The sequence below is a fragment of the Urocitellus parryii genome, chromosome 3 (genome assembly GCF_045843805.1).
Source record: "Urocitellus parryii isolate mUroPar1 chromosome 3, mUroPar1.hap1, whole genome shotgun sequence".
In the NCBI taxonomy this organism is placed as follows: domain Eukaryota; kingdom Metazoa; phylum Chordata; class Mammalia; order Rodentia; family Sciuridae; genus Urocitellus; species Urocitellus parryii.
Genome location: NC_135533.1, coordinates 195,245,765 through 195,268,722, shown reverse-complemented (window position 1 = coordinate 195,268,722; position 22,958 = coordinate 195,245,765). Strand labels below are relative to the sequence as shown.

Here is a 22,958-nt window from a genome sequence, read left to right as displayed (position 1 = left end):
TACTCCCTGATAAGCCTCCACTGTTCCTGCTGCCCAGCACACGACCTGGGCCACACCCTAATCCAAGCACAGAAGGAGGCCTTGCAGTGGTAGTGCAAAGTGTGTCCTCTTGTCATCTCATGTCAGAGCTCCAGGTTTGTTTTTTGTGGGTTTTGTTTTCTGGTATTAGGGATGGACGCCAGGGCCACTCTACTCCTGAGCCACAGCCCCAAGCCTTTTTATTTTAATTTTTTTTTTTAAAGAGAGAATGGGAGAGAGAGAGAGAGAGAGAGAGAGAGAAAGATTTTTTTTAATATTTATTTTTTAGTTCTCGGTGGACACAACATCTTTGTTTGTATGTGGTGCTGAGGATCGAACCCGGGCCGCACGCATGCCAGGCGAGTGCACTACCGCTTGAGCCACATCCCCAGCCCCTTTATTTTAATTTTTGAGACGACATCTCCCTGAGTTGCCCAGGCTGGCCTCAACATTAAGATTCTCCTGCTTCAGCTTTCCGAGTAGCTGGGATTATAACTTCTGTTTTTTTTTTTTTTTTTTAAGTGAGTAATTATTCATTTCATAAGGACAGTGTGTACAAACAGAAGAGAATAAGATGGCAGTTTTTTTTTTCCTCAAAGATTGAGTCAATGAGGGTCATGAGAGAAAAAAAGAAACAATTTAAATTAATACCTGAAAAAGCAAACATATAAAATAGATACCTCTCGATATAAAACTACTAGGTGACTAACAGGTGGGATGAGAAAGGGTGAAATAAGAAGAGTGAAAGAAGCAGGTGGAGAAAAGAGGCAGTGAGCGAAACCAAACAAGAAGTAGAGGAAGCGAGCCTGAGTGAGCCCAGGGAAAGTGACCCGGAAAGTGACCCTGAGAAGACCCCCAAGCAGAATGATTGACGCTCACATGGAGCAGGAAGGAGTTCGAGATCTGGAGTGGGCCCTGGGCTACTGTGTGACCCTAGATTGGTCACCAGCCCCCTCTGGGTCTCTGCTCCTCAGCCACCAGATGAGGCATCTAGAGACTGAGGGTCTGGCCTGAGGTCACCTGGTAGGTCTCTGGTTCTAGGAGACAAGCCTACCTTTCCCATCAGCCCCAGCACATCTTTGGTGTCCCGAATTCCTTGCTCCAGGTACTTGATGGATTTCTTCACAATGTGAGGTTTATCCGAGGTGAGTTCTACCCAGCCTTTGAGCACGTAGCCCTGGGTGAGAACAAGAGGAAAGATGAAGTCCTTGGTCCCATGGAGCCTTGACCTAGCCTGCTCATGTCCTGCAGGCTGATGTCCTGGGATGAAGCCCAGAGCAGGCCAACCCCCTTTCTCCCAGGTCTCACATTGTCCCTGCTGCCTGAAGTGCCCTGCCGGACCTGCTTCCAAACCAAGTCCACTCCCCTGATTGACTACTACTTTTACCTCAGCTTAGGAGACCGCTCCTGTAGGAGGTCTGACCTCCTTGCACCCCCATGCTCTCTGCCACCCTTTCCTGCAGTCCTCTTGCCTGTCTTGCCATCATCTGATGACTTTACACCGGGGTCAGGCCCCATCACAGGGGCATGGGCGGGGCCAACTCTTGGTCCTTCTACTCCTTAGACCAGCCAGGGCCTGGCCATGCATATAAAGCCTGGGAGTGCCCACAGTATGGGTGAGTAAGAGCCATACTGACCTCAGGGGGACCTTATTTGTTCCCATCAGCCTTCACTCAGCCTCTCCTGGCAGATGGGGAGGGTCAGGCAGGGGAAGCAGAATTGGAGGGGCACTTGGAAGAACCCTGTCTTGAAGCATCCCTCGATGGCCTAGCCTCGTGTTTCTCTTTTACCATTTTCTCTCTCCTCAGCAGCCTTTTTTGGACGACCCCTCATCCTCTAAGAAATGTTAATATCACAAATACACCATATCTGTGTTTTGTGTTCTATAAGATATTTGTTTTATACATAGAGTAAGATTTTTTTCATTCTCTCTCCTAAGAACCAATGTTCACATCCTTGAAAACTTGTATCAATCCCACTCAGAATGAGAGGCCTAGACGAGACTTTGAAATCCACCATTAGCACAGACATACTGCATAAGCCACATGCTGTGTGTAGGCGCCACTGCTCGTATCTAGTGAATAGATGCAGGCAGGGAATAGCTGTAGCCAGTTCATCGGGATTTTCAAAAGAACCAAGAAAGCTGGACTTGATTTCTAAATATCAATAACATAGATGGTTACTGGGGTCTTGTCAGTGCCTGGGTTGGTCCTTCCCCAGCTCCAGGGCCCTCAAAGGGAATAAAGGGCCAGCCTGCTGTGATGTGTTTCGATGCTCACTCTTTGCTGTTGCCCAATGATGCTCAGGGTAAGTACCTCTCTGGAGCTGTGGGAGACCTTCAGAAAGTGGTCGATATACTCCTTGGCCTTGTCATGGTAGCCCATGAGCCAGAGGAAGAGGCTAGCATAGTACAGGGCTCTCTCAGGGGCTGTCCTGCGTATTTCCTTCAGGCTGCTCTCCAGCTCCTGAATTGCTTCTCGATCTATAAATCCAAAGTGGAGGAAGAGGCTGAATTAGGATGAGGAGGCATACCTGTGTTGCAGGGGTCACCAGGGGCCCAGGGAGCTGCCCTGGACATTCTGGATCTGCCTCTATGTATGCAGCTGATTATGGGCCAACCTAGGGCCTGGGAACTAGCCATGCTAGCCACTGAAAATGCCCAGCCCAGGAGTCAGATTTTGCTCTCTGACATTTATCTTTTCTGCTCTGGACCCAGCACAGTGTGTTGAGTAGAAAGACCAAACCTGAATCTTTGGCCTCAGGCCCACAAACCATTTTGGGTGGGAAAATGGCAATTTGTAGCCCCTCCAGGAATCTCTTCCTGACTCCAGAGTGGTGGAGATTAGGTTTTTTTTTTTTTTTTTTTTTTTTTTTTTGTGGTACTGGGAATTGAACCCAAGGCCTTGCTCATGCTAGGCAAGTGCTCTACTGGCTGAGTTACATCCCTATCCCTATTGGCTCGATTTTTCCGACAGGATCTCACAGAGCAAAGGAAAGAAGGGTGCTTCTTCTCAACTCTTGGGACCTAGAGGGAGGACCCTTCCCACCGTCATGTTCTCTGCCTCTTCCCACTCAATGGTGCCCAGGCCTGGCATCTTCTCTGAGGCTTCCAAGCGAAGACTGCAGCATCCCCTCCTTGCTGACCAGCAGCAGCTAGCTGCACAGGCACCCTTGAGGGGTGGTGTCTCTGGAGTGGGCTTCCTTCCCTGCCAGGCCAAGCCCTGCTGATTGTGGCTATACTCACCAATGGTTTCACAGCTTTTGTGAGCATAAAGGAGGGCCATGATGGAGCAAAGGGATGTGTCTGGGTGATTCCGGATGCTCTCCAGGTCACTGATGGCATCCTGGATGCGCTCTGCAAAGAGAGTCCACATGATTATGCTTTCAAACTCCAAGCCTAAAAGGCAGGAGACTCTGGAAGATGCCCAGAATCCCTATCAGGGCTGACCGACCCATGGCTTAGCACCACCTGCCTTTACTTGGAATTTGAAGACTAACTGGTCTGAAAGTTTCCTGGTGGCCTGAGTTCCCTGGTGACTGAAGCTCCTGAAAAGGCTGCCTGTACCATGGTCCAGGCTGCCAGGGGCAGGAAGGTCTTGGAGCTAAAAGGTGGCCTGCAAGCACTTGTGTAGGATACTTGCAAGGCTGGGACTATTGGCTGGGGGTCAGTTCTAAGGAAGGATCTCAAGCAGGGCATTCTCCGCTAGCTGCTCAAGACTACCAATTACATTTATCCTTTATGTTCCCTGACACTGGCAGCTCTGCCAGCCCTCAGCCAGGACCACTTCCAGAATATCGGTGAATTGCTTCTAGGCCTTTTGGATAAGATCAAGTGCAGAATGTCAGCAAAGTCAGCACTGCTCCTGCCTATGCTCACTCACACCTGCCACTTCCTCCTTCTTTTCCTGCACAACTGGCTCTCAGTTTCCAAGCCTAGAATTAGATCAATAGTCATACACTTGTATCTCCAACCACACATTCTGCAGATAGGGAAACTGGGATGCACAGCAGGATAGTGAGCCCTTTGAGGTCTCAAGCCTTTGAGGTCTCAAGATATGGATTATATATGTTTTTGTGGATTAACCTGGAAAACTCAGTGTTACAGTCAGTGAAAGACTGTTTCCATGGAAACATAACTAGGATATAAGTAGGCATCCAGGTGTTGGCCATAGTGATGGAGCTGGGCTAGTGCCTGGCATCAGAATGCCAACATTGCTAAGACCTTACCTTCTCTGAGGACTCCATAGGCTTTAAAGAAATGCAACACGGGGTCATTGCTGAATTTCTCCAGGCCTGCAACTGCAGCCTGCTGCACATGGTGGAAGTACTTTTCCTGGCTATAGTAAATGATCCCAGCCTGTGTGGAGGAAGACACAGTTGCACTAGCTCCGGCTCCTTTTCTCTGTTCTGACCCATATGTGATGAGACGGGTTCCCTTCCCTATCTTCTACTTTCCCTTAGCCTACATAGGGAAGAGAGAGAGAGAACATGCAGGCCTCATTCAGTCCCTGAGCGTAGCTCCATGCAGTTCGCCTAGGAAGGAGTTTTCCAGTGTTCGGATATTACCAATAGATGCTTGTTAAAATATGAGGTGTAACTCAATTCAGGCTTTTTTTGAGAGAGTAATAAAGGAGAAAGAATGAGGACCAATATTAAGAAAAATTATACCAATAGTTATAGTTACAAGTTCAAGGGCTTTGTATCCATTATCTTACGCATAATCCTATCTATATCTTCCACAGTTAAGAGCTAAGTCTCACTTCCCCTAAGGTCTATGTGTGCTGGGGTTAGGTCCGAGTGTGGCTGGATTGTAAGAGCCTGGGGGGGCCATATGAAAGAACCCAGACAACATCCTAAGGGTAAAAAATAGGAGGCAGTTGGAATGGTTTTAAGTAGGAGAAAAATGTATTAAGATGTATGTTTTTGTAAAAACTACACTAGCTGCTGTGTGTGGTGGTAGTGCACACTGCCTGTGAAGACAACTAAAGCAGGAGGGATCCTGTTGCAGGTGTTCAGATGAGAGACCGTAGTGGCCCTGGGCTAAGAGATGAATAAAAGAAGTGGGTGAACCCTGGGTACATTTAGGAGTTGACATTTCTTATTGATGAAAATATTAAAAGAGACAGGTATGGGGAAGATGTATTAATTAACGCTGGCGATCAAATGGTGGTGGCATCTACTGAGATGAGAGATGCAGAAGAGGTGCAGGCAACGGTAGGGGGTGGAGAGGGTTAAGTAGAAGAGATGACAAAACAGTGGAGATGGAATGATTTGGTTTGGGGTGCTAAAGGGACAGGACCCGGATGGTGGGTGCTAACTTGGGGCTCAGGGTGCACAGAGGGCACTAGTGTCAAGGCACTCTCCAGGGACAGTGAGGCAAGATAGGGCAGGGACTCCTGAGGAGGCTAGGGACAGAGAAGGGAGGCCAAAGAGGTGGCTCGCGAGTAGAGGGCCGGGGTTATCCGGCCGGAATTGTCGGGCAGCAGTCGGGCCACGCACCATAAGAGAAGAATCATTGCTGCTCATCTCCGGCCACTCGCGGCGGCGAGTCCGGCTCTGGTAGGGCGGTGCAGAGCTGGATTCCAGGGTCAGGGTCCTGGGCACGCCTCTCCTGGCTGGAAGTCGAAGGCACGAGCGTCCTTGGAAACCGGGCGGCCAGCCGGTTGCTAAGAGCGGCGGCGTAGGGAGTGGGCGGAGCACGGCGCACCACGTGACAAGGCACTGGTAGTTGAGCTTCGAGAAAGTGAATCTGCTCTGGGGCTCCCCGGCTGCCTGCGGGTCGGTGGTGGACGCGGGCGCCGAGCAGGGCAGCGGTCATGGGCCTGGGCTCCAGCGCCCAGCAGCCTGCTGGCGGCGCCGAGGGCTTCCACCTGCACGGGGTAGGTCGGTCCCGGGGCGCTGGTGATCTTGGAAGCGCGCCTGTAGCGACGCGTCCGCGCGTTTGGTCACCTTTCGGTTGGCGGCTACCGCGGGGTCCCCGCCCGAGCGTTGCAGCTGTGGGCTGCCAGCCTCTTGAGAGAAGTGGCATCGCCGGACTCCAGGCCTCGACGCTTCTGCCATCGCCCTGGGGCTCGGCGCCCGCCCCCAATGCCAGCTGTGCAGGAAATGGGGGCGTTCCGTGTGGCGCTACCCGGAGTGGCGTTCTTCCGGGTGAAGAACGCGCCGGCTCTTGGCAGAACTCTCTGGTGCCCTCAGGGCAGATTGGTGATGACCTCTGTGTGCTGTGCTCCGTGCTGAGTTGGGGGCAGCCAGCAGCTCCTAGGACCGAGTAGTTCCCTGCATCGATCTTGCCGTTAAGACTTGCCCGTCGCATTGTCAGGAGGGGTATGGGGGCGGAGCGAGGACCAGTGGAACTAGCCGGGAAAGTGGGGCGCAGGAGGCCAGGAGAATGCCGCAGAAGCCCGGGAGAGCGTTTGCAGCTTGGGGAAGCGCCCGAGTGGTGAAACCCTGCGGAAAGGCGGGTCGGTGAGGCAGGGACTGAGGATGGGCTTTAGGTGCCAGGAAGTCTGGACGAATGGGCTTTAGGTGCCCCTGCAAGGAAGTTTGGACGAATGGGCTTTAGGTGCCCCTGCAAGACTCCCACCCCTGCACACTTAACCTTGTGTGAAGCGATGGATGTAGAGATGGGTGTAGACAGACAAGTTTGCTCCTTTGGTGCCTGGCTGTTGAGTGGTCTCTGCTTTGGAGGAAGGCTCTGTAAGCAGGTGTCACATGGGAGGGGGTTTCTAACAGGAAAGCCAGGCCTTTTTTGAGTACCCAGCATTGATGGGAATTGTGCTTGGGGATGGCCTTTCATATGGGGAGGCACAGAGGCAGACAGTGGAATTCATCCAGCCAGGATAGTCTTGGAACAGGTTTGATGAATAAAAAGGAATTCAGGATGTAGGCAACAGGGGAAGCAAGCCATGGGGTGGTGGTAGGAGTGCAGACAGGAGGACCTAGTGGAGAGGGACAGGATGAAGAGGCTAAAGGATTGGAAGTCATCCTCCACATATTTGTGAGCACTTAGTCTGGCAGGCAGAGTTTTAGGCAGCAGTGATAAAGCTGTGAACAGAATAGACAGTGTCTATAATCCATTCTTGTGGTGCTTACATTTGGATGTCAGTTGGGAGAGAGGGAAGATCATAGGAAACAAATATGGTAGGTGGTAACCTGCTAAAGCAGGTTAAGGGAAAAAGAGAGATGGGTTGGTGCCATTTTCTAGAGTGGTCAGGAAAGGCCGCTGATCAAGTGATTTTTGGACAGATGTCTCAGCCAGAAGGGCAGACAGTATAGATATGGAGGAGAGAGTATTCCAGTTAGAAGGCCCAGCAAAGGTGGGTCGTGCTTGTGTGTCTGAGGAAGTGTCAGGAGGCAAAGACAGCATTTTGGAAAGTGTGGCCAGTATCAGGAGGAAGTCAGGCTGTGTAGGACCTTGCTACTGTCCTGAAGGTTCAGGATTTTATTCTGAGATGTGGGGCCTTTGGTAGGTTTTATGTGGGGAGGTAACATGATCTGCTTATATTTTTAAAACTTAAAAGAACAAGTGTGCTCCATTCTATAAATACTGGCATTCCCACCACGTGCCAGGCCTGTTGGCGATGTCCCTGCCCTCAGTAAGCATATGGTAAGGAAGGATTCACAAGGAAATGGCTGTTATATGGCAGTGGTTAGGGGAGGACTGTGGGTTGGATATCCTAGGGACTGAGCCCCTTTTCTCATTTTAACTTGGGTTTAGTAAAATAGTTGAATGGATAAAGCAGGTGAAGTGGTACTATCCTTGCCACTGGCCAGCCAGCGCTGGGTGACTGTGTAGGCTGCCATCACTGTTTGTTCCATGAGGTTCACTGGTGGGGAAAAATAGGATGGGGTGTTATGAAAAGCAGCACACATTGTGGGGCTAAATGGTGTAGGGCACGCTGGGAGTCTCCAGGGAGAACTGGATGGAGGGGTGGTGGGTTTTACAGGAAAAGGTGCAGTGGATGGCGGTAGAGATGATTTCAGCTGTGGAGCCCAGTGAACAATGACAAAGCCTGGGGTGAGGGAAATGGAGTTTAGCAGGCAGAGGGCAGGCCCACAGGAGAGGATGGGTGGATGTACTGGGTGGGCTAGGGGAGCACCAGCCCTGGGGACTGGGGGCCTGAGTGTCAGCCCTCATCTAGGGAGGCTGACATAGTGTTGAGTAGGGGTGGCATGGCCTTGGGCATGGCCTTTCCTGAGGGGAGGTGGGGTGTTTTGCAAGTGACCCTACTCGGGGAGAAGCACCCTCCAAAGTAGCCCTGCCCTTTGGATTTTAGAAGCCCCTAAAGGGATAGAGGGCAGGCTCAGCTCTCCTGAAGCAGGGCCTAGGAACAGATTGCCCTCTGGGCTGGGCCAGCTAAGGTTGCTGGACCCATGTTGGAAGCGATGGCAGCTTCTGGAGGTAATAAGGAGAGATGCAGTTGTTGCTGCCAGAAGACAGTCCTGATTCCAGGGGCAAACTGGCCTTATCCCAGAGGCTCAGCAGTTTGTTCTCAGCAGGCTGTCTGAGACCTCTCTTTCAACTTGGGGAATCCAAGACTGGAGGGTTGGCGAGCAGCAGAAGGCCTCCAGAACCCGAGACCACAAGAGTCCTGTGCCTCTCAGGACACAGAGGCCTGGCTGTTATCTGACCCTATGAGGTCATCAGTGTCCACGAAGGCCTAAGTATGGTCCTACCATCAGGGTCCAGGACCTGGGGACAAAGGCCACGTTGTGTGAACTTGGACCTGCAAGGCCTGGTTGTATTTTAGAAATATATTGAGCTGGAGAGTCCAGAGAGGAATACGGAGCAACCTGGCCTAGGAATGGCTCATGAAGGAGGTTTCCTGCCTTGGACTGTGAGGCTACTGGGGAGGCTCATCAGGCCCAGTCCTGCCCCTGTGGTGTGCTTTCCTTCCCAGCAGTCTTCAGTGGCCCTCAGTTACCTGCTGGACTGAGTCAAGGCCAGGCCTTTCAAGATCTGGTCACAGGCTGCCTTTCCTACTCCCCCTTTCTGGGCACAGCCCTGGATGTATTTCTCCTGCCTGCTTCCCTTGAGCATTGGGGTCCCTTGTCCAGGCCTGGGCCAGCTTATCTCCATGTGCCTCCTGGTAACCCCCAAAAGCAGCCTTGGGCTGTGAGGCATCTCTGGAAGCATTTGTGGATGATGATCAGGAAAAGAGGAAAGCTTGTGACTAGGAAGGTAGAGAAAGGGAAGGAGTAGACCTGGACAATGCCAAGAAGCTGTGCTCTCGAAGGCACTGGGCATGGTGATACGCCAGGGTTGGCAGTGGTTCTGGGAACAGTGGTGGGGGCTTCTTGAGCCTGGGTTTGGTGCAGTGACTGGCCTCTGTCATGGAACAGGTGCAGGAGAACTCGCCAGCCCAGCAGGCGGGCCTGGAGCCTTACTTTGACTTCATCATCACCATTGGGCACTCGCGGCTGGTGAGGCTCCCCCCACTGCCTCTGCTTTGTTTGTGTACTTGTGTCCCTCTGTTCCTCAGGAGGCCCAGCCTGCCTCTGCTTGTGTTTTTTACCCAGGGTCACTGAGGACAGAGGGACTCTTGAAGGTGGGCTTGAGGGTGTGAAGGGGACTGGCCAAGGGCAGTATGGAGTGCTCTGGACCCAGGAGGCTTTGTGCTTGCTTGGTTGTGTTTTCTGGCCTAGGGAGGGAGGAGGATTGGGAAGTGCTGGGTGGTGGGGGTCACAGTGGCTGCAGCTCACTCTGGCACCTGGCTCTGCTGGGGCTGCTGGCCACCAAGGCCCTTGTGCCATCTTAGGCCCTGACCTGTCTGAAGGGACTGATGTGGGGCTGGGGGATGAGGGCTGGGGCCTTGGTGTCAGCCCTGCTGCCCCTGCAGAACAAGGAGAATGACACGCTGAAGGCGCTGTTGAAAGCCAACGTGGAAAAGCCCGTGAAGCTGGAGGTGTTCAACATGAAGACCATGAAGGTGCGCGAGGTGGAGGTGGTGCCCAGCAACATGTGGGGCGGACAGGGCCTGCTGGGCGCCAGCGTGCGCTTCTGCAGCTTCCGCAGGGCCAGTGAGCACGTGTGGCACGTGCTGGTGAGTACAGGGTGGGGTGCTTGGAAGCAGTTGGGATCCGGGTGGGGGCAGGCATGCCAGGATTGAATGGGTGGGGCACGGGGCAGAGGCCAATAGCAGTGGCTTATTAGGGGACTCAGTGTGGGATCTGGTGGTGTGCCAGTTCCTGAGAGGGCAGCTCGTGTTACCACCTGGACTGTGTACCCTGCTTCCTGCTAGCCATGTGACTTTGGGCACTTTTTTACCTTCTGCATCTTAGTATCTTCTTTTAAAAGGCGGGGATACCATCTACTGGCGTGGTGGTTGTACTGCCAGAATGCTGCTACTGTTATCAATCTGTCTCTCAAGATAGCATAGATAGTGATTTTTCTGGTATATTGTTATATAGCTAATCGATACATAAATAGGCCACAGTGGCTGAGCTGGAATCGTGTCTGATTACAGCTACTGTGCACCTGACACCTGTGCTCATAGGTGGTGTCCAGGTTCTCAAGTGCATGGTCCTGTGGTGTGGTGGAAGGAGAGTTCCCTGAGCTAGGAGCTGGCTCACTTGTGTTCTCCTCTATAGCTCACCAGCTCCTTGTGGGAGACTAACCAAGGTTTTCAGCCTATCTTTGCAGCCAGCCTACAGAGGTTTCCTCATGAGTAAAATGTGACTGATACAGATGTCTTTGCATTTCTCAGGATGACTGGGAGGCTGGGAGGGAGTGGTAGAGCTTTTTAAGGGAGAAAGCAATCCTGTGCCCAGCTTTGCTCATTGCCCTCGCCTCCTGCCCTCAGCCAGGGGTCTCATGTGCCTCAGCAGTCACAGCAATGCAGTTGGCACTTCCTCTGGCCAAGATGTGGTTTTCTTTCTTTAAGGTATTTCTTTACTCTTCTCCCCAACCTTATGAAACCTGTTTTGAATTGTGGAGAAATGCTGAGAATGATTTAGTAATTCCACAGTCACACAGCTAGTAGTTGGAGCCAGGAGTTGAGGCCCAGGTCAGATTCTAGAGCCCAGTGCTGAATCATGCCATGGTGCTGCCCTCTGCTGGGCAGGCTGTAGGCCTGGGGAGGTAGGGAATTGGGGTGAAGGAGTCTGGGCTTGAGGTTCTGCTTGACAAAAGAGGACAAGTATCCTACTCACTACCTGAAGAGGTTCTGCCTCCTGCCTCTTCTCCCAACTCAGTGGCGAGGCTGCTGGTTTATAATTCTTTCTCCAGGATGTGGAACCCTCTTCACCTGCTGCTCTTGCTGGCCTGCGCCCCTACACAGACTATGTGGTTGGCTCAGACCAGATCCTCCAGGAGGTGAGAAGCCCGTGGCCTGCCCCTCCCAGAGAGATGGATGGGGTGTGCAGAGATGGGTGGTGTTCGTAAGAAGCGTCTCATTTCGAGGCTTCCAGTCCAGTGCCAGGAACAGGCCTCAGCTGCTGTGTGTTTCTCATAGTCTGAAGACTTCTTTTCTCTCATCGAGTCCCATGAGGGGAAGCCCTTGAAGCTGATGGTTTATAACTCCGAGTCTGACTCCTGCCGGGAGGTGACTGTAACTCCCAACGCAGCCTGGGGTGGAGAGGGCAGGTACTTGCTGGGGTCCCAGGGCTGCACGGTTAAGTGGGCGGGGCCTGCCTAGTGGGCGTGGACTTCAGAGTCCCCTGGAGGAGGTAGAGTACTGGGCTCTAGGCCCAGGACCTCTGAAGGCTGACTACTAGCCTGGGAGTACCCTTTCCAGCCCCTCAATTGCTGGTCAGGGATGGGATGGTAAAAGCAGGGAGGGCTGTGACTGTGGACAACCCCATGAATGAATATTTCTGGCCTTTGGTAGTCTAGGGTGTGGCATCGGCTATGGGTATCTACACCGGATCCCCACCCAGCCCTCCAGCCACAAGACGCCACCTGTTGTTCCAACACCTGGCACCCCACTGCCCAGCACCCCACCACCTGGTGCCCCACTTCCTGGCGCTTCGCTGCCTGGCACCCCACCACCTGGTGCCCCACCACCCGGCGCCCTGTCACCTGATGCCTTGCTACCTGATGCCCCACCACCTATTGCCCTGCCACCTGGTACCCCGCTCCCTGATGCCTCACAACCTGGTGCCCCATCACCTGGGCCCACCCCTCAGGACTCTTCTGGCCTGGACCTAGGTTCCAGGCAGAGTGACTACATAGAGGTATGTGTCAGCCAAGGGAAGAGGGGAACTTATATGGGCAGAGGGACCTACAAGCTGGAAAAAGACTCTGGAAGCTACCCTTGGGGTGCCCCAGCAACGTCACCCTTGTGAGGCCCTTGTGCCTTTAAAGGGAGGCCCACCTACTCTGGGACACAGTGGAGCAGATGGGCCCTTTCTGGGACAGTCAAACCACTTTTGGCCCTCCTGTCCCTACAGGTGAGGCACTGGTTGTTGTCTTCATTCATAGGTGGGAAACTGGGATTTAAGAGATGGGCAGAGCCTTGCTCTGTGCCCCCGTGAGACTGTGGCATTCTGGGAGGTTTTCTGTTACACCTGATAGGTGTCGGACTGAGTCTGCAGGGCAGTGCTGGCCCTGCCGTCGTGGTTAAAGAGTGGGTTGAGGGCACCTTGGGCAATGGGATTGTGCCACGGGGTATGCTGGGATGTTCCTTCAGTTGTACCTGAATTCAAGGAAGACCCTCACTCCCTTCTGGTCACCGAGGGTGCCCCCAAGTAGCAGGGGGAATATGTTGGAGCCAGGTAGATACCTGGGGCTCAAGGATGTGGATAGAGTGCTCCGTCTATGTGGATATGGCAGGGGAGGCCAGGCCATGGCCCTCTGGCCTGACTTCACATTACTTGTAGGGGAAAGGGCAGATGACCAAGACCATTTCCTTCCTTAAGGCACAGCAGTTTGCACACAGCAAGGGTGGGCTGGTACCTAGGCTGGATTGTGAAATCACTGTCCTGATGGCCCCCTTCCTGTTCCTTCTTCCTTGGTGCCCCTAGGCCATGCTACAAGTACCTGGCTCCCTCATGGATGGACAGCTCCCCAGGTCTGGAAGTCCCAGCCACAGTGCTCCAGACTTTGGGGGACTTCCGCATTCCATGGAGATTTCTCTTCAGCCTCCACCTCCAGTGCAGCGAGTCATGGATCCAGGTACTGGGCAGGCCCGGAGGGGAGGTTAAGGAACCTGCAACTCCTGGTGCTGAAGTGGGCCCCGGCTTGCAGCAGTGCCAAAAACATTCCCTAGGGCCTGTTGCCCCTTCATACCTCCCAAGTGCCAAGACTGTTGCAGGCCATCTAATCCATTGGTGGAGTCTAGTTCAGAGAAGAGAGATGGCCTACTTTAGGTCACACAGAAAATTGGAGACAGGGCAGGGTCTGGGCTGCCCCCATGGTCTGGGCTAACACTGAGCTAACCCCATGATACCCAGCGCCTAAGCCCTTTTCCTCAGAAAAACCCAGTGGGAACCTCCTTGGGGTTGATTGGATGGCACCGCCAGGGAATGAGGACGTTATAGTCTCCAGCTAGGCCAGGGATAGATATCCCAGGCACTGGGCAGGGTGAGCCCAGGGTACTGGCTTTCCAGCAGTCAGGGTTTTGTGTTGTGTTCCCTCCTCAGGTTTCCTGGATGTGTCAGGCATTTCCCTCCTGGATGGTAGCAATGCCAGTGTGTGGCCGAGCCTGTCCTCCACAGCGCTGACTACCATAGCCAACTCAAACGTAGGACCAGAGGATGTTGGTTCCAGCAGCAGTTCTCATGAGCGGGGTGGTACGTTACTTTCCCTTCTGAAGCCCTCTGGGAAGGACCCCAGGTTGCTGGTAGTCTGCCCTAAATTCCTCAGCTAGGTTAGTTAGAGGCTGCCCCTTGGGTTGAATACAGCCATATGGGAATTCATAAACTTTATCTCCTATCCCCCATTAAAGCCTAAAGAGGTGGGGGATTGGGTATCATGGTTACTGGCCCCAGGACCGTGGTCCTAGGTTCTGGCTCCTCCTCAGCCCCATCTTTGTGTTTCAGGTGAGGCCACATGGTCTGGGTCAGAGTTTGAAGTCTCCTTCCTGGATAGTCCGGGTGTCCAGGCCCAGCCAGACCACCTGCCTCAGCTGACTCTTCCCGACAGCCTCACCTCTACAGCCTCGCCAGAAGATGGGCTGTCTGCTGAGCTGCTAGAAGCTCAGGCTGAGGAGGAGCCTGCAGTCACAGAGAGCGCAGACTTCAGGGCAGAGGCTGAGAAGCCAGCCAGCCAGGCCCAGATATCTTCCCCAGAATTACAACCAGGGCTGTGATAAGGTCTCTAATGATATTTCATGAGGTCCAGATGTGGGCAAGCAGCCCAGCTCCATGCCTGACCCTAGCCTTGTGTGTTCCACTTTCTAGGCTGCAGTTCCAAGTGATGTGCAGGGACCTCTGTTGGCAGGGTTTTGTGTCTTCTTTGAGCCTCCTTGGGGTCTTTAGGAGATGACCTTGAAGAACTTACACTGTCTGATGGTCCTGGCTTGAAAACTTTCAAGCAAATACTTTTGGGGTGTTAGAGGGCTGGGAGCAACACTCCAGCTTAATGTTTTCCAGGAGCTGCGATGGTAAAGGAGGGGATTCTTTGCTGCTTTGGAGGGACATGAAAGTTGACTTGGTAGTGAGAGAAGGCCATGCACCCTCAGGACCAGTACCTGTTCTGGTCACTCGGGTTACCCAGGAGGCAGCAGGGTCTAGTCCTGTTCCAGTGTGAGGTCAGGTGAGGGAGGAAGGGGTTGTTTCAGGTGTTGCCTGATGCTTTGTAGGGCTTGCCTTGATCCTGCCTGCACAGCCCAGCTAGCCCATCTGTACTGAAAGGGACCCAAACCCAGGACTCGACCCTGCCAGTCACAATCACTGATGACTCCCTCATGCACTACAGTGCAACATTTGGCTCAGGCTGGCTGGTGTGCCCTACCGCTGGAGGAGAGAGGCAGTGCACTTGCCTCTCTTTTAGTGAGGGTTTGAATATTCTAGGCCCTTCCGCAGAGACCCAGCTATACCTGCACCACGTTTGTTCTTCCCCAGGGCCTGTATGCCACACATCTATTTTCTAGTGGCAACTCCTGTCGGCTCCCAGACTTATGCAATGATCTCTGATATTCAAAGCATCCAGCCCCAATGATGAATAAAAGTTGCAAATTAAGCTCACTGTCCTACGCAAACTCTCAGTCAGTCCACCTCACTAGGTCTCTTCAACACCTAAAGCTCCATCCCAAGAGTCAATCAGGGGCCTAGAAAGGCCCTTCTGTCCTTTTCTGTAGTATGTGGGAACAGTTTTCTCCACCCCCTGGTGCCTTTGTAGGCTAAGACTAGGTTAGGTCTACCCTGCTCAGCCCCTGCAGAAGGGGATGGCTCTATCCAGGGATAGCCCTTCATCAACTGAAATCCTCTGCTGCTTTGACCCAAGACCCTCACTCGCTAATTACTTCCTTGACAATTACCGTGAAAGCTGCCTATGGCCTTGTCTTCTAGCCTTTATCTCGTTTCTTAAAGTTTCACTCTTGCAGTTCCATTTGTATAATGTGTGTAGGATGGTGAACACAGGAAATTCAGTTCTGTCAGGCCTATGGGACAAGGACTGGGGAGCATAGACCAAACTATATGGAGGAACTAGGGCCCCAAATTAGCAAAAGTTTCAAGCACTGTGACTACATTTAAAGCCAACCCTTGTCAAGCCTACCAGAGCAGCTGATAAGTCTGCAGAACAGTGAGGCATTGTGTCCTGGATTGTCTGGGAGCCCAGTGTCAGTCTGTAGGAATGCGGGAAGTAGAACAGAACGGCCACAGGACTGTCCTGGGGCCAGCTTTCCTTAGCTCTGTAGCCTGGCAGTCTGACCCACAGTTACCCTCACTGGAAGGTAATAGCTGCTCCTCCCCTCTCCTTTCTCTTCCCGTATAAACTGGGGGATAAAATGGTATCAATGCTAATGATTTCCAGGGTGAACATGAAACCAGAAGTTTCCTTCTCTGTAATTTGCTATGAGGGAAAACGCAAGTGAAAAAAATAAATATGTACTACACCTTGAAATATTTTAACTAAAGCCTTTATTCTATACAACTGTGAAATACAGATTTTTTTTACCCTTTTGGCATTGCAGACTGTCAGATTTTCTGGAAACTGTATTACTGGTGAGACTGGAGGGGAAAAACAAAAATATAACCATGCTGGGGGTCAGATCTACAACAGAGGGGACACAGCCACCCAAGGCTCAGTACACGGGGCAAAATGACCCAGCAAAACATAGTCCTTTAGCTCAAAGGCCCCTTGTGCAAACACAGCTGAGGGCTGGTAAATGAAATTTTTTTTTTTTTTTTTTGCCATTAGTTCACAACTATTGCTAAAAAATGTGCACCAAAAGCGCACTATTGTATCCAACAGATAGAAAGGATTTTAAAAAAAAGAATCTGGTTGCTCTGAGGAAAGGATAAAGACCACCTCAGCTCCTTGGAAATGTGGCTGTGTCTCTGCTCACTTCTTCAAGGTGCAAGAGGTACACTTTCCAGAGTTAGCTGACCAGCAGTGAGGGAACCCTGTCTCTGCAGTTGTGCGGATCAGAATATCTCAAATTGTAAGGTATGGACCTGGGTCCATAATCTGCCCCTAACTGAACCTGTGAAGATGTAGAAAAGAAAAACCTTCCTCAGCCTCCTCCCCAGTCCCTGCTACTGTGGGGACAGGCCACACACAAGCTGGGGAGGCAACTGGACTGGAATAAACTGCCCTCTGAAGGCACTTGTGCTTCTGGCTTCATACAAGGAGGCTAGTCTTATGTAGTTTTATGGGAGTGGACCATTGATCTATGCTGAATACAAATGACCTTGGGAAGAATCCAAAGTATTTTCTGCCAAAAGTTGAAGTGTTTATCCCCAATAAGTTATATTCTGTACAAGATCCAAATGATTCTATGAAAGCTTTAGATTGTTAGAAAGAACAGTGAAAAGAAGATCTGGATACAGGTACAACAACAAAACCTGCATATAAAACTTTGGAAAAACAAATATGTATACTTTCCAGATATGAATATCAAACTAACTATGATATCCCTTTACTGTGACATAAATTTTAGGTAGCATCTGAATGAAATTAAAATTTCATCATGGTCTTGTTTTGATGGTGTCAAGCTGTTCACCCAGAGCAGGAAGCTGTGGTCTCAGTTGCTTTGCCCATGAATAAAGCTGCACACTGGAGGAAGGTGCGAACAGTCGCGCCTCCCAGAGGCTGCGTTAATTCCAGCACCTGGAACTTCAATAGCTCTACTACAAGAACACATCTGAGATGCAATATTAAAAATGAGCCCAACATCAGTTATTTATTATGAAGTGGGCTGGCTCTCGAATTGTGCAACAGCAAATTCCCATTAAAAATAACTTTCAAACGGTGAAAACAATTAGATTTTCTTTCTATGACAAACTTGGAAAAAGCCTTCATAGGTACTGCATGAATGGAATGTACTCTTAGAAAAGCTACAGAGCTTGTGGGTTTGAAATTGAAACACAGTGACAGATGTGGCCCTACGGATGTTCTATAACAAGTGCTAACAGACAAAGATAAGGTCCCTTGAAAGAAAAAGAGGAAGCAAAGTCTGCACTGGCCTGTCATCAGTTCTCAGGACAGAGTCTGCCTGGGGCTCTTCTGCTCTCGCACTCTGCTTCCCTGGGGGCAGCTTAATCTACACGTAGAGACTGGTTTCTATATTACATCTCAATTAGTCACTTCAATTGAAAGATAATCTCGGTCCATACCAAATTGGCCATTAGAAGTCTTGCTCCCATTGGGGATCAGTGGGCTTCCTAGGACTACTCTTGGGGCCATAGAGGAAGGTAGTAAATGAATACCCAGGAGCATAGGCCCACCCTTCACGTGGACTTCTGACGGTAATGGAGGGTGAGATCACCACCACTTTTCCATATGAAGTGTTTCACTGTTCGAAGGTCCATATTTGGATCCAAAACCTGAATAGCAAAAAATACATTAAAGATTTCAAAGTCTCTAATATCTAAAACCTTCATCCTTTACTGAGGGACTTGCAACCAGAGGGCACAGCTTGTTTACTCCTACCCCATGCCTGTTGGTACAGCTTTCATGCATGCAGCCGGGAACCTGGGCACAGATGTGTATCTTTTGTAACTCTGCCAGAATACTTTTCAGCCCTTCCGCTGAAGAAGTACCTTCAGTGCATCTCGATTTAAAACAGTACCACCATTTCTCCATCCATCTCCACTGCACATCTTAACTAACACAACAGATGTTGCTTTGCAAATCAAGACAACTTTTTTTGCTCATCAGAAAAAAAGCTATTCGCATATTCACATTTGTCTACATGTGTTTTTAAATCTGTGTCCCTTTACTAAAAACCATCAGGGGAAACAGGAGCTTTAGGTTGGGCTGAAGAACCCCTCTGGAAGGGACACACACACACACAGGTAGGGGAGACCCAGAGCTTAGAGCTTCTGTATAAGCAGAACTCCCCAAGAGATTTGGGGACTACAATCACACCACAGTTATGTAACTTTCTGAGTACCAGCACTAGAAAAGAAATAGGGCTATGGTCCTCAAGTTTGTTTACCTGGTCCTGGCATAAAAGTTCAATTTTCTCCTCTGCCAACACAGCGATATCCTCTTCTTTTTCCTGTTCTCCTGGTTTTTCATTATTAGAAGAACTAGTGGTTTGAGACTCATTATCCAGGTTGATGATTTTCTCATAAACATGTTCCATTACTTTCCGGACTTGGAGCATGTCACTAGCAGACAATCTATCTCTGTAAAAGGTAATGGACTATTGTGACACCAAGAAAAAACATGAGATTTTGTTCAAACATACCACAGAAACATAAATCAATATTTTTTTACCATTGTCTTACACTATTTTTAGAAATGTCAAAGACTTTCTGTAGTGTCCCAAAGGCACAGATTATGTGTAGGTAAATGAGATTAAGCACATTCTTGAAACTTAACATGCAGAACAACCTTCTGGATTTTATTTCCTTAAATTTTCTCCCTAAGCACAAGCAAATTAAAGAATCAGAAAAGCCCAGTGCTCTTGGGGCTCAATTTTCCTTGGGCTCTTTCCCACTGCCACATCTTCAACTAGCACCTGAGGGAGATGATGCCTCAGTCTAGACCACAAGCCTCGAGACTGGGCATCTCCAGTTGGCTGTCCCAAAACAGACTCATCAGTGCCTTCATCCCCAAACCTACTTCCTATCTTTGACATAAGTCAACAGGCATTAAACCGAGTAGCTAAGGTTTCAACTGTAAAAGCCATCTGGAACTTCAGTCATTCAATCTATCTGAAGTGATGTCCAGGACATGCTTTAAAATAATCCAGTGTGTCTGTGTGGAGGGAGATGGCTGGAAAGGTAGGTAGAAGTATAGGTGAGCAAGATGTTTAGCCAAATATTGATAATTACTGAAGCTGTCTGATGGGTCACTGGATACTCATTATTCTATTCTCTTTGTGGAAGTTTTAAAATCTTTGTAATAAAACAGTTTTTAGTAATCTAATTGATTTTACTTCCTAGGGTATACACAGTGTTCCAAGTTCAGTGTCTCATTCTCAGACTACTAAAATTCTTCTCTTGGGTCATCTTGCTTTGAGCTTCTCCCTAAGTTACCTTTCATGTCTTCTCAGATATTTCTGGTGTTTGGTCACTATATGCTCTATGGCTTGGCATTCAAATTCACTGCTGAGGAAACCTCACCTTTCTAATTTACCTCCTAGAACCCCCTGCTACCACTCCAGCCTATGCTCATGTACCAGAGTACATGAGTTCTCAAACACCACTTTCCAAAATCTTGAGCATGCTCTTGCTCCCATGTGTCTGAATGAGCTGTGCCCTGCACTGTCTTTTGAAGTTCTACCCACCCTTACAAGTCCAGCTCAAATCCCAGGTTCTTCAAGAAGACTTTCTGGAAAGCTCCAGTCAAAAACTCATTTCTTTCCCCCACTCTCATTATTCCTTTTGTATTTACAACAGCAGTTAATATACACAGGTTGGGTACTAAACTGGATTTTGGCAAAACAAAATCCATCAACATGATAAACCAGCCTTAGACCTAGTCCTTGCTTCCTGTGCTATAAAGCAATCATCAGAAAAAGGAATTCTCTCCATCAATTATCTAATGATCAAGGAACCACATGGGCCTACATTTACTTACTTTTTTAAGGTTTTTGCTCCTGAAGATGCATGAGGTTGGAGGTAGAAAGGAATTTTGTTGAATTTGGGCATATTTTTCTGAAATAGTAAAATTAAAAAAGGTATAATAGTTTCCATTAGCTGATAAACTAAAATGCTGTCAATAGGAAAATATGATTTACAAATAATTATTTTACAATGAAAAGTGACTATCTAACTTATAATAAACTATTAAACTATGTCAGCCTTACAGAAAATTTATCAGAAAAAAAATTACATTTAGTTTTGTAATAAAAGATATGTGAAGGCAAATTATATGGAATATTAGTGGCAATATGAACTTGTAGCATGGCTCATCTTAAATAATAGTACAGGTATTAAAGGAAAACAAACTTTAATTTTTTAAACATATAAACTAAAACCTTAACTCTATATTAAAATACTGGGCTAATACCTAAAGAAACTTAAGTGTCTTAATAAAACCCCACAACATTCACCTCTGAGCCAAGCCAGACTTATGCGGGTGGGGGCCCATCACTCAACTGAAATGGCAGTAAGGCCCTCCCGCTGCCTCTCCCTCGACATCATGGTGAGGGCTGGGAAAGAGTGGAAACGCGGCCAACAACCTGGGCATCTACCGTGAAATAACCCTCATGGTAAATGAAGGATAAAACCACCTGGTCATCTTTTCTTGGGGTATTAATCCCCTCCGAGCTTCTCTGTCATAGTGTCTGGATGTGTCCTCTCAGATTTGCGCCACAGGCCTACAGGCAGTAATGCAAACCGGCTGAGTTTTACACTCAAAGGAAGGAGTGGTGTGTGGACAGCTCGGACATAAAGAAGACCACAGCATAGCCATCAGGTGTCACAGTGGCTTTAAGTTCTTGGGGTGTATCTGGGACAAAGCAAATTTCTAAAGGTTCTAGAGATTAAATTCCTTTTCATATGGCTTAGGAATGTACAAAATAGGTTAACAGTACATCAGAGAGTCTCAGAAACAGACCCAGGTGTATATAGAAATTTAGTGCACAATAAAGATAGCATTTCAAATTAGTAGGAAAAGAATAGATTATTCAATAAATTGTGCTAGCACACCGGCTATACCTGTGCAAAAAGAATCTTACCACACACTAAACAGAAGAATAAATTCTAACAGATTAAAGATCTAGACATAAAAGAAATTATCATAAAGGTACTAGAAGAATACAGGAGAATATTTTTTTGCTATTCTGGAGTGGGAAATACTTGAACAAGACACAATACTCAGCCATGAGGGACTGATTTTATAAAAATTAGAACTTTTCACCCAGCAAAAGACACCATGAACAAAGTGAAAGTTTAGCTGAGAGATATAAAGAATAGTCAAAGGGTTAATATTCAATATAAAGAACTATAGATCAATAAGAAAGACAAATAACCCAACAGAAAAATGAGTAAAGAATACAACAGCCAATTCACAGAAGAAATACAAATGGCCAATATGAAAAGATGCTTAACCTCACTATAAAATTAAAAAACAAAACAAACAAACAAAAAAAAACCTGCCTTAAAAAAATAAGGTATTTGCCTATCTTATAGCAAAGATTAAAAATATCCAGTGTTGGTATCGGTGTGGAGAAACAGATGTTTATATGTTGTTTGTGAGAGTGTAAACTGGTACAGCCTTTGTGGAGGGCAATTTGGCAATATCTATCAAAATTTAAAATGTGCATACCCTTTGATCCAGCAATTCCACTTCTAGGAATTTATCCTAAAAAGTACACAAAGATATATGTACAAGGATGTTCACTGCAGCACTGTTTGTAATAGAAAACATTGGAAACAACCCAAATGTCCATTAATAGGGGACTGATTAAGTAAATTATGGTACATTTACACAATGGAATACTATGCAGTCATCAAAAGGGAACGATCCGTAAGTACAGACATGAAAATATGTTCATGATACATTTTTAAGTGAAAAAAGTTGCAGAACAGTTTTAAAAGATATTCTGTGCAAAATAAAATGAACTATACACACATATATGCACACAAATAATATATACTTGTGTATGCAATGAAACAAAAGTACTGAAAGCTCTACATTAACCTATTAACACTTGTTACCTTTGGGAGGAAAAAATAGGAAGTGAATGGCGAGGAGTGAGGGGAGAAGAGACAGGCATTTCACTTCATTCATTTAATATTTTGTTAAATAAGCATATATTGTTATAATTAAAATCCAATAAAAACAGAAATAAATAATTATCAATACTACTTCTGCAACTTTGGAATGGTAAGGAAGCAGATGGAATTCCACTTGGAAATCTAGCTTTTATTAAATTTAAGATCACATTGTCTAAAGCAGTTCTTATTTTTATGAATTGGAAAAAAATAAAAGGGCAAGGTTCGAGTAGAGGACACTTACATCCACAGTGATGTCAATTACCCATTGTGGTACTGTCTCATTGAGAAGCATCGACTCAGTCTCACCCCCGGAATCTCGGCAGAGCAGCCTAAACACAACCCATTAGGTAGTGAGTAACAAAACAAGCACAGATGACATGATCAATACTAATCAACATTAGAGGGAGGAACCTGCCTAGATCTCACTGAGGATGATCCCTACTTGACAGCTGAGGAAATGAAGCGCAGCAGGCACAGGACTCAGTGAACCTGGGCACTGGCTTGAACCCCAGGCCCTCTGCGCCTGAGGCCAGGCATACACTATAGCTGCGTCTCTAAGTCCTTGGGGCACAATAAGAAAACAGTGAAGCAAAGCACTCAAGAAAGGGCCTGTGCCAGTGCCACAGGTCTTCATAGGCAGGATATTTTTGGTGATCACT

At 48.6% G+C, this 22,958-nt stretch overlaps 3 protein-coding genes across 8 annotated transcripts in view; 1 reads left to right on the top strand and 2 right to left on the bottom strand.

Annotated features, from left to right (window-relative positions):
* Ttc21a (tetratricopeptide repeat domain 21A) overlaps positions 1–5,669 on the bottom strand; it is a 33,987-nt gene extending 28,318 nt beyond the window's left edge. The window contains exons 1-5 of the mRNA XM_026401608.2: positions 5,518–5,669; positions 4,246–4,375; positions 3,263–3,373; positions 2,334–2,500; positions 1,073–1,195 (exon numbers count right to left, since the gene is read on the bottom strand). Coding sequence (XP_026257393.2) covers positions 1,073–1,195; positions 2,334–2,500; positions 3,263–3,373; positions 4,246–4,375; positions 5,518–5,544 — 558 coding nt within the window. The 5' untranslated portion in view covers positions 5,545–5,669. The remainder of the gene's footprint in view (positions 1–1,072; positions 1,196–2,333; positions 2,501–3,262; positions 3,374–4,245; positions 4,376–5,517) is intronic.
* A 79-nt stretch (positions 5,670–5,748) lies between these two features.
* On the top strand, positions 5,749–16,980 carry Gorasp1 (golgi reassembly stacking protein 1). Its single transcript, XM_026401606.2, has 9 exons — positions 5,749–5,897; positions 9,361–9,441; positions 9,858–10,061; positions 11,246–11,332; positions 11,472–11,602; positions 11,847–12,192; positions 12,982–13,132; positions 13,600–13,749; positions 13,999–16,980. Exons 1-9 carry the CDS (start codon positions 5,835–5,837, stop codon positions 14,265–14,267), a joined length of 1,482 nt encoding a protein of 493 aa, XP_026257391.1. The 5' UTR covers positions 5,749–5,834; the 3' UTR covers positions 14,268–16,980.
* Positions 16,050–22,958, bottom strand: part of Wdr48 (WD repeat domain 48) — a 43,824-nt gene continuing 36,915 nt past the window's right edge. For 4 of the 6 annotated variants that reach the window (XM_026401599.2, XM_026401602.2, XM_026401603.2 and 1 more), the window contains 4 exons: positions 22,541–22,628; positions 20,156–20,232; positions 18,564–18,756; positions 17,069–17,949 (listed from right to left, as the gene is read on the bottom strand). In XM_026401599.2, coding sequence (XP_026257384.2) covers positions 17,854–17,949; positions 18,564–18,756; positions 20,156–20,232; positions 22,541–22,628 — 454 coding nt within the window. In that variant the 3' untranslated portion in view covers positions 17,069–17,853. Of the gene's footprint in view, positions 16,132–17,068; positions 17,950–18,563; positions 18,757–20,155; positions 20,233–22,540; positions 22,629–22,958 lie in introns of those variants that run through there. The other 2 variants (XM_026401601.2, XM_026401600.2) reach the window with 2 other exon arrangements.

What these genes read in the sequence shown, in the direction of transcription:
- Gorasp1 (XM_026401606.2), top strand. Translation starts at nt 5,835, where the DNA reads ATGGGCCTGGGCTCCAGCGCCCAGCAGCCTGCTGGCGGCGCCGAGGGC. An exon ending in AGGGCTTCCACCTGCACGGG is followed by an intron (nt 5,898 to 9,360) that starts GTAGGTCGGTCC and finishes GTCATGGAACAG; the next exon opens with GTGCAGGAGAACTCGCCAGC. An exon ending in CCATTGGGCACTCGCGGCTG is followed by an intron (nt 9,442 to 9,857) that starts GTGAGGCTCCCC and finishes CTGCCCCTGCAG; the next exon opens with AACAAGGAGAATGACACGCT.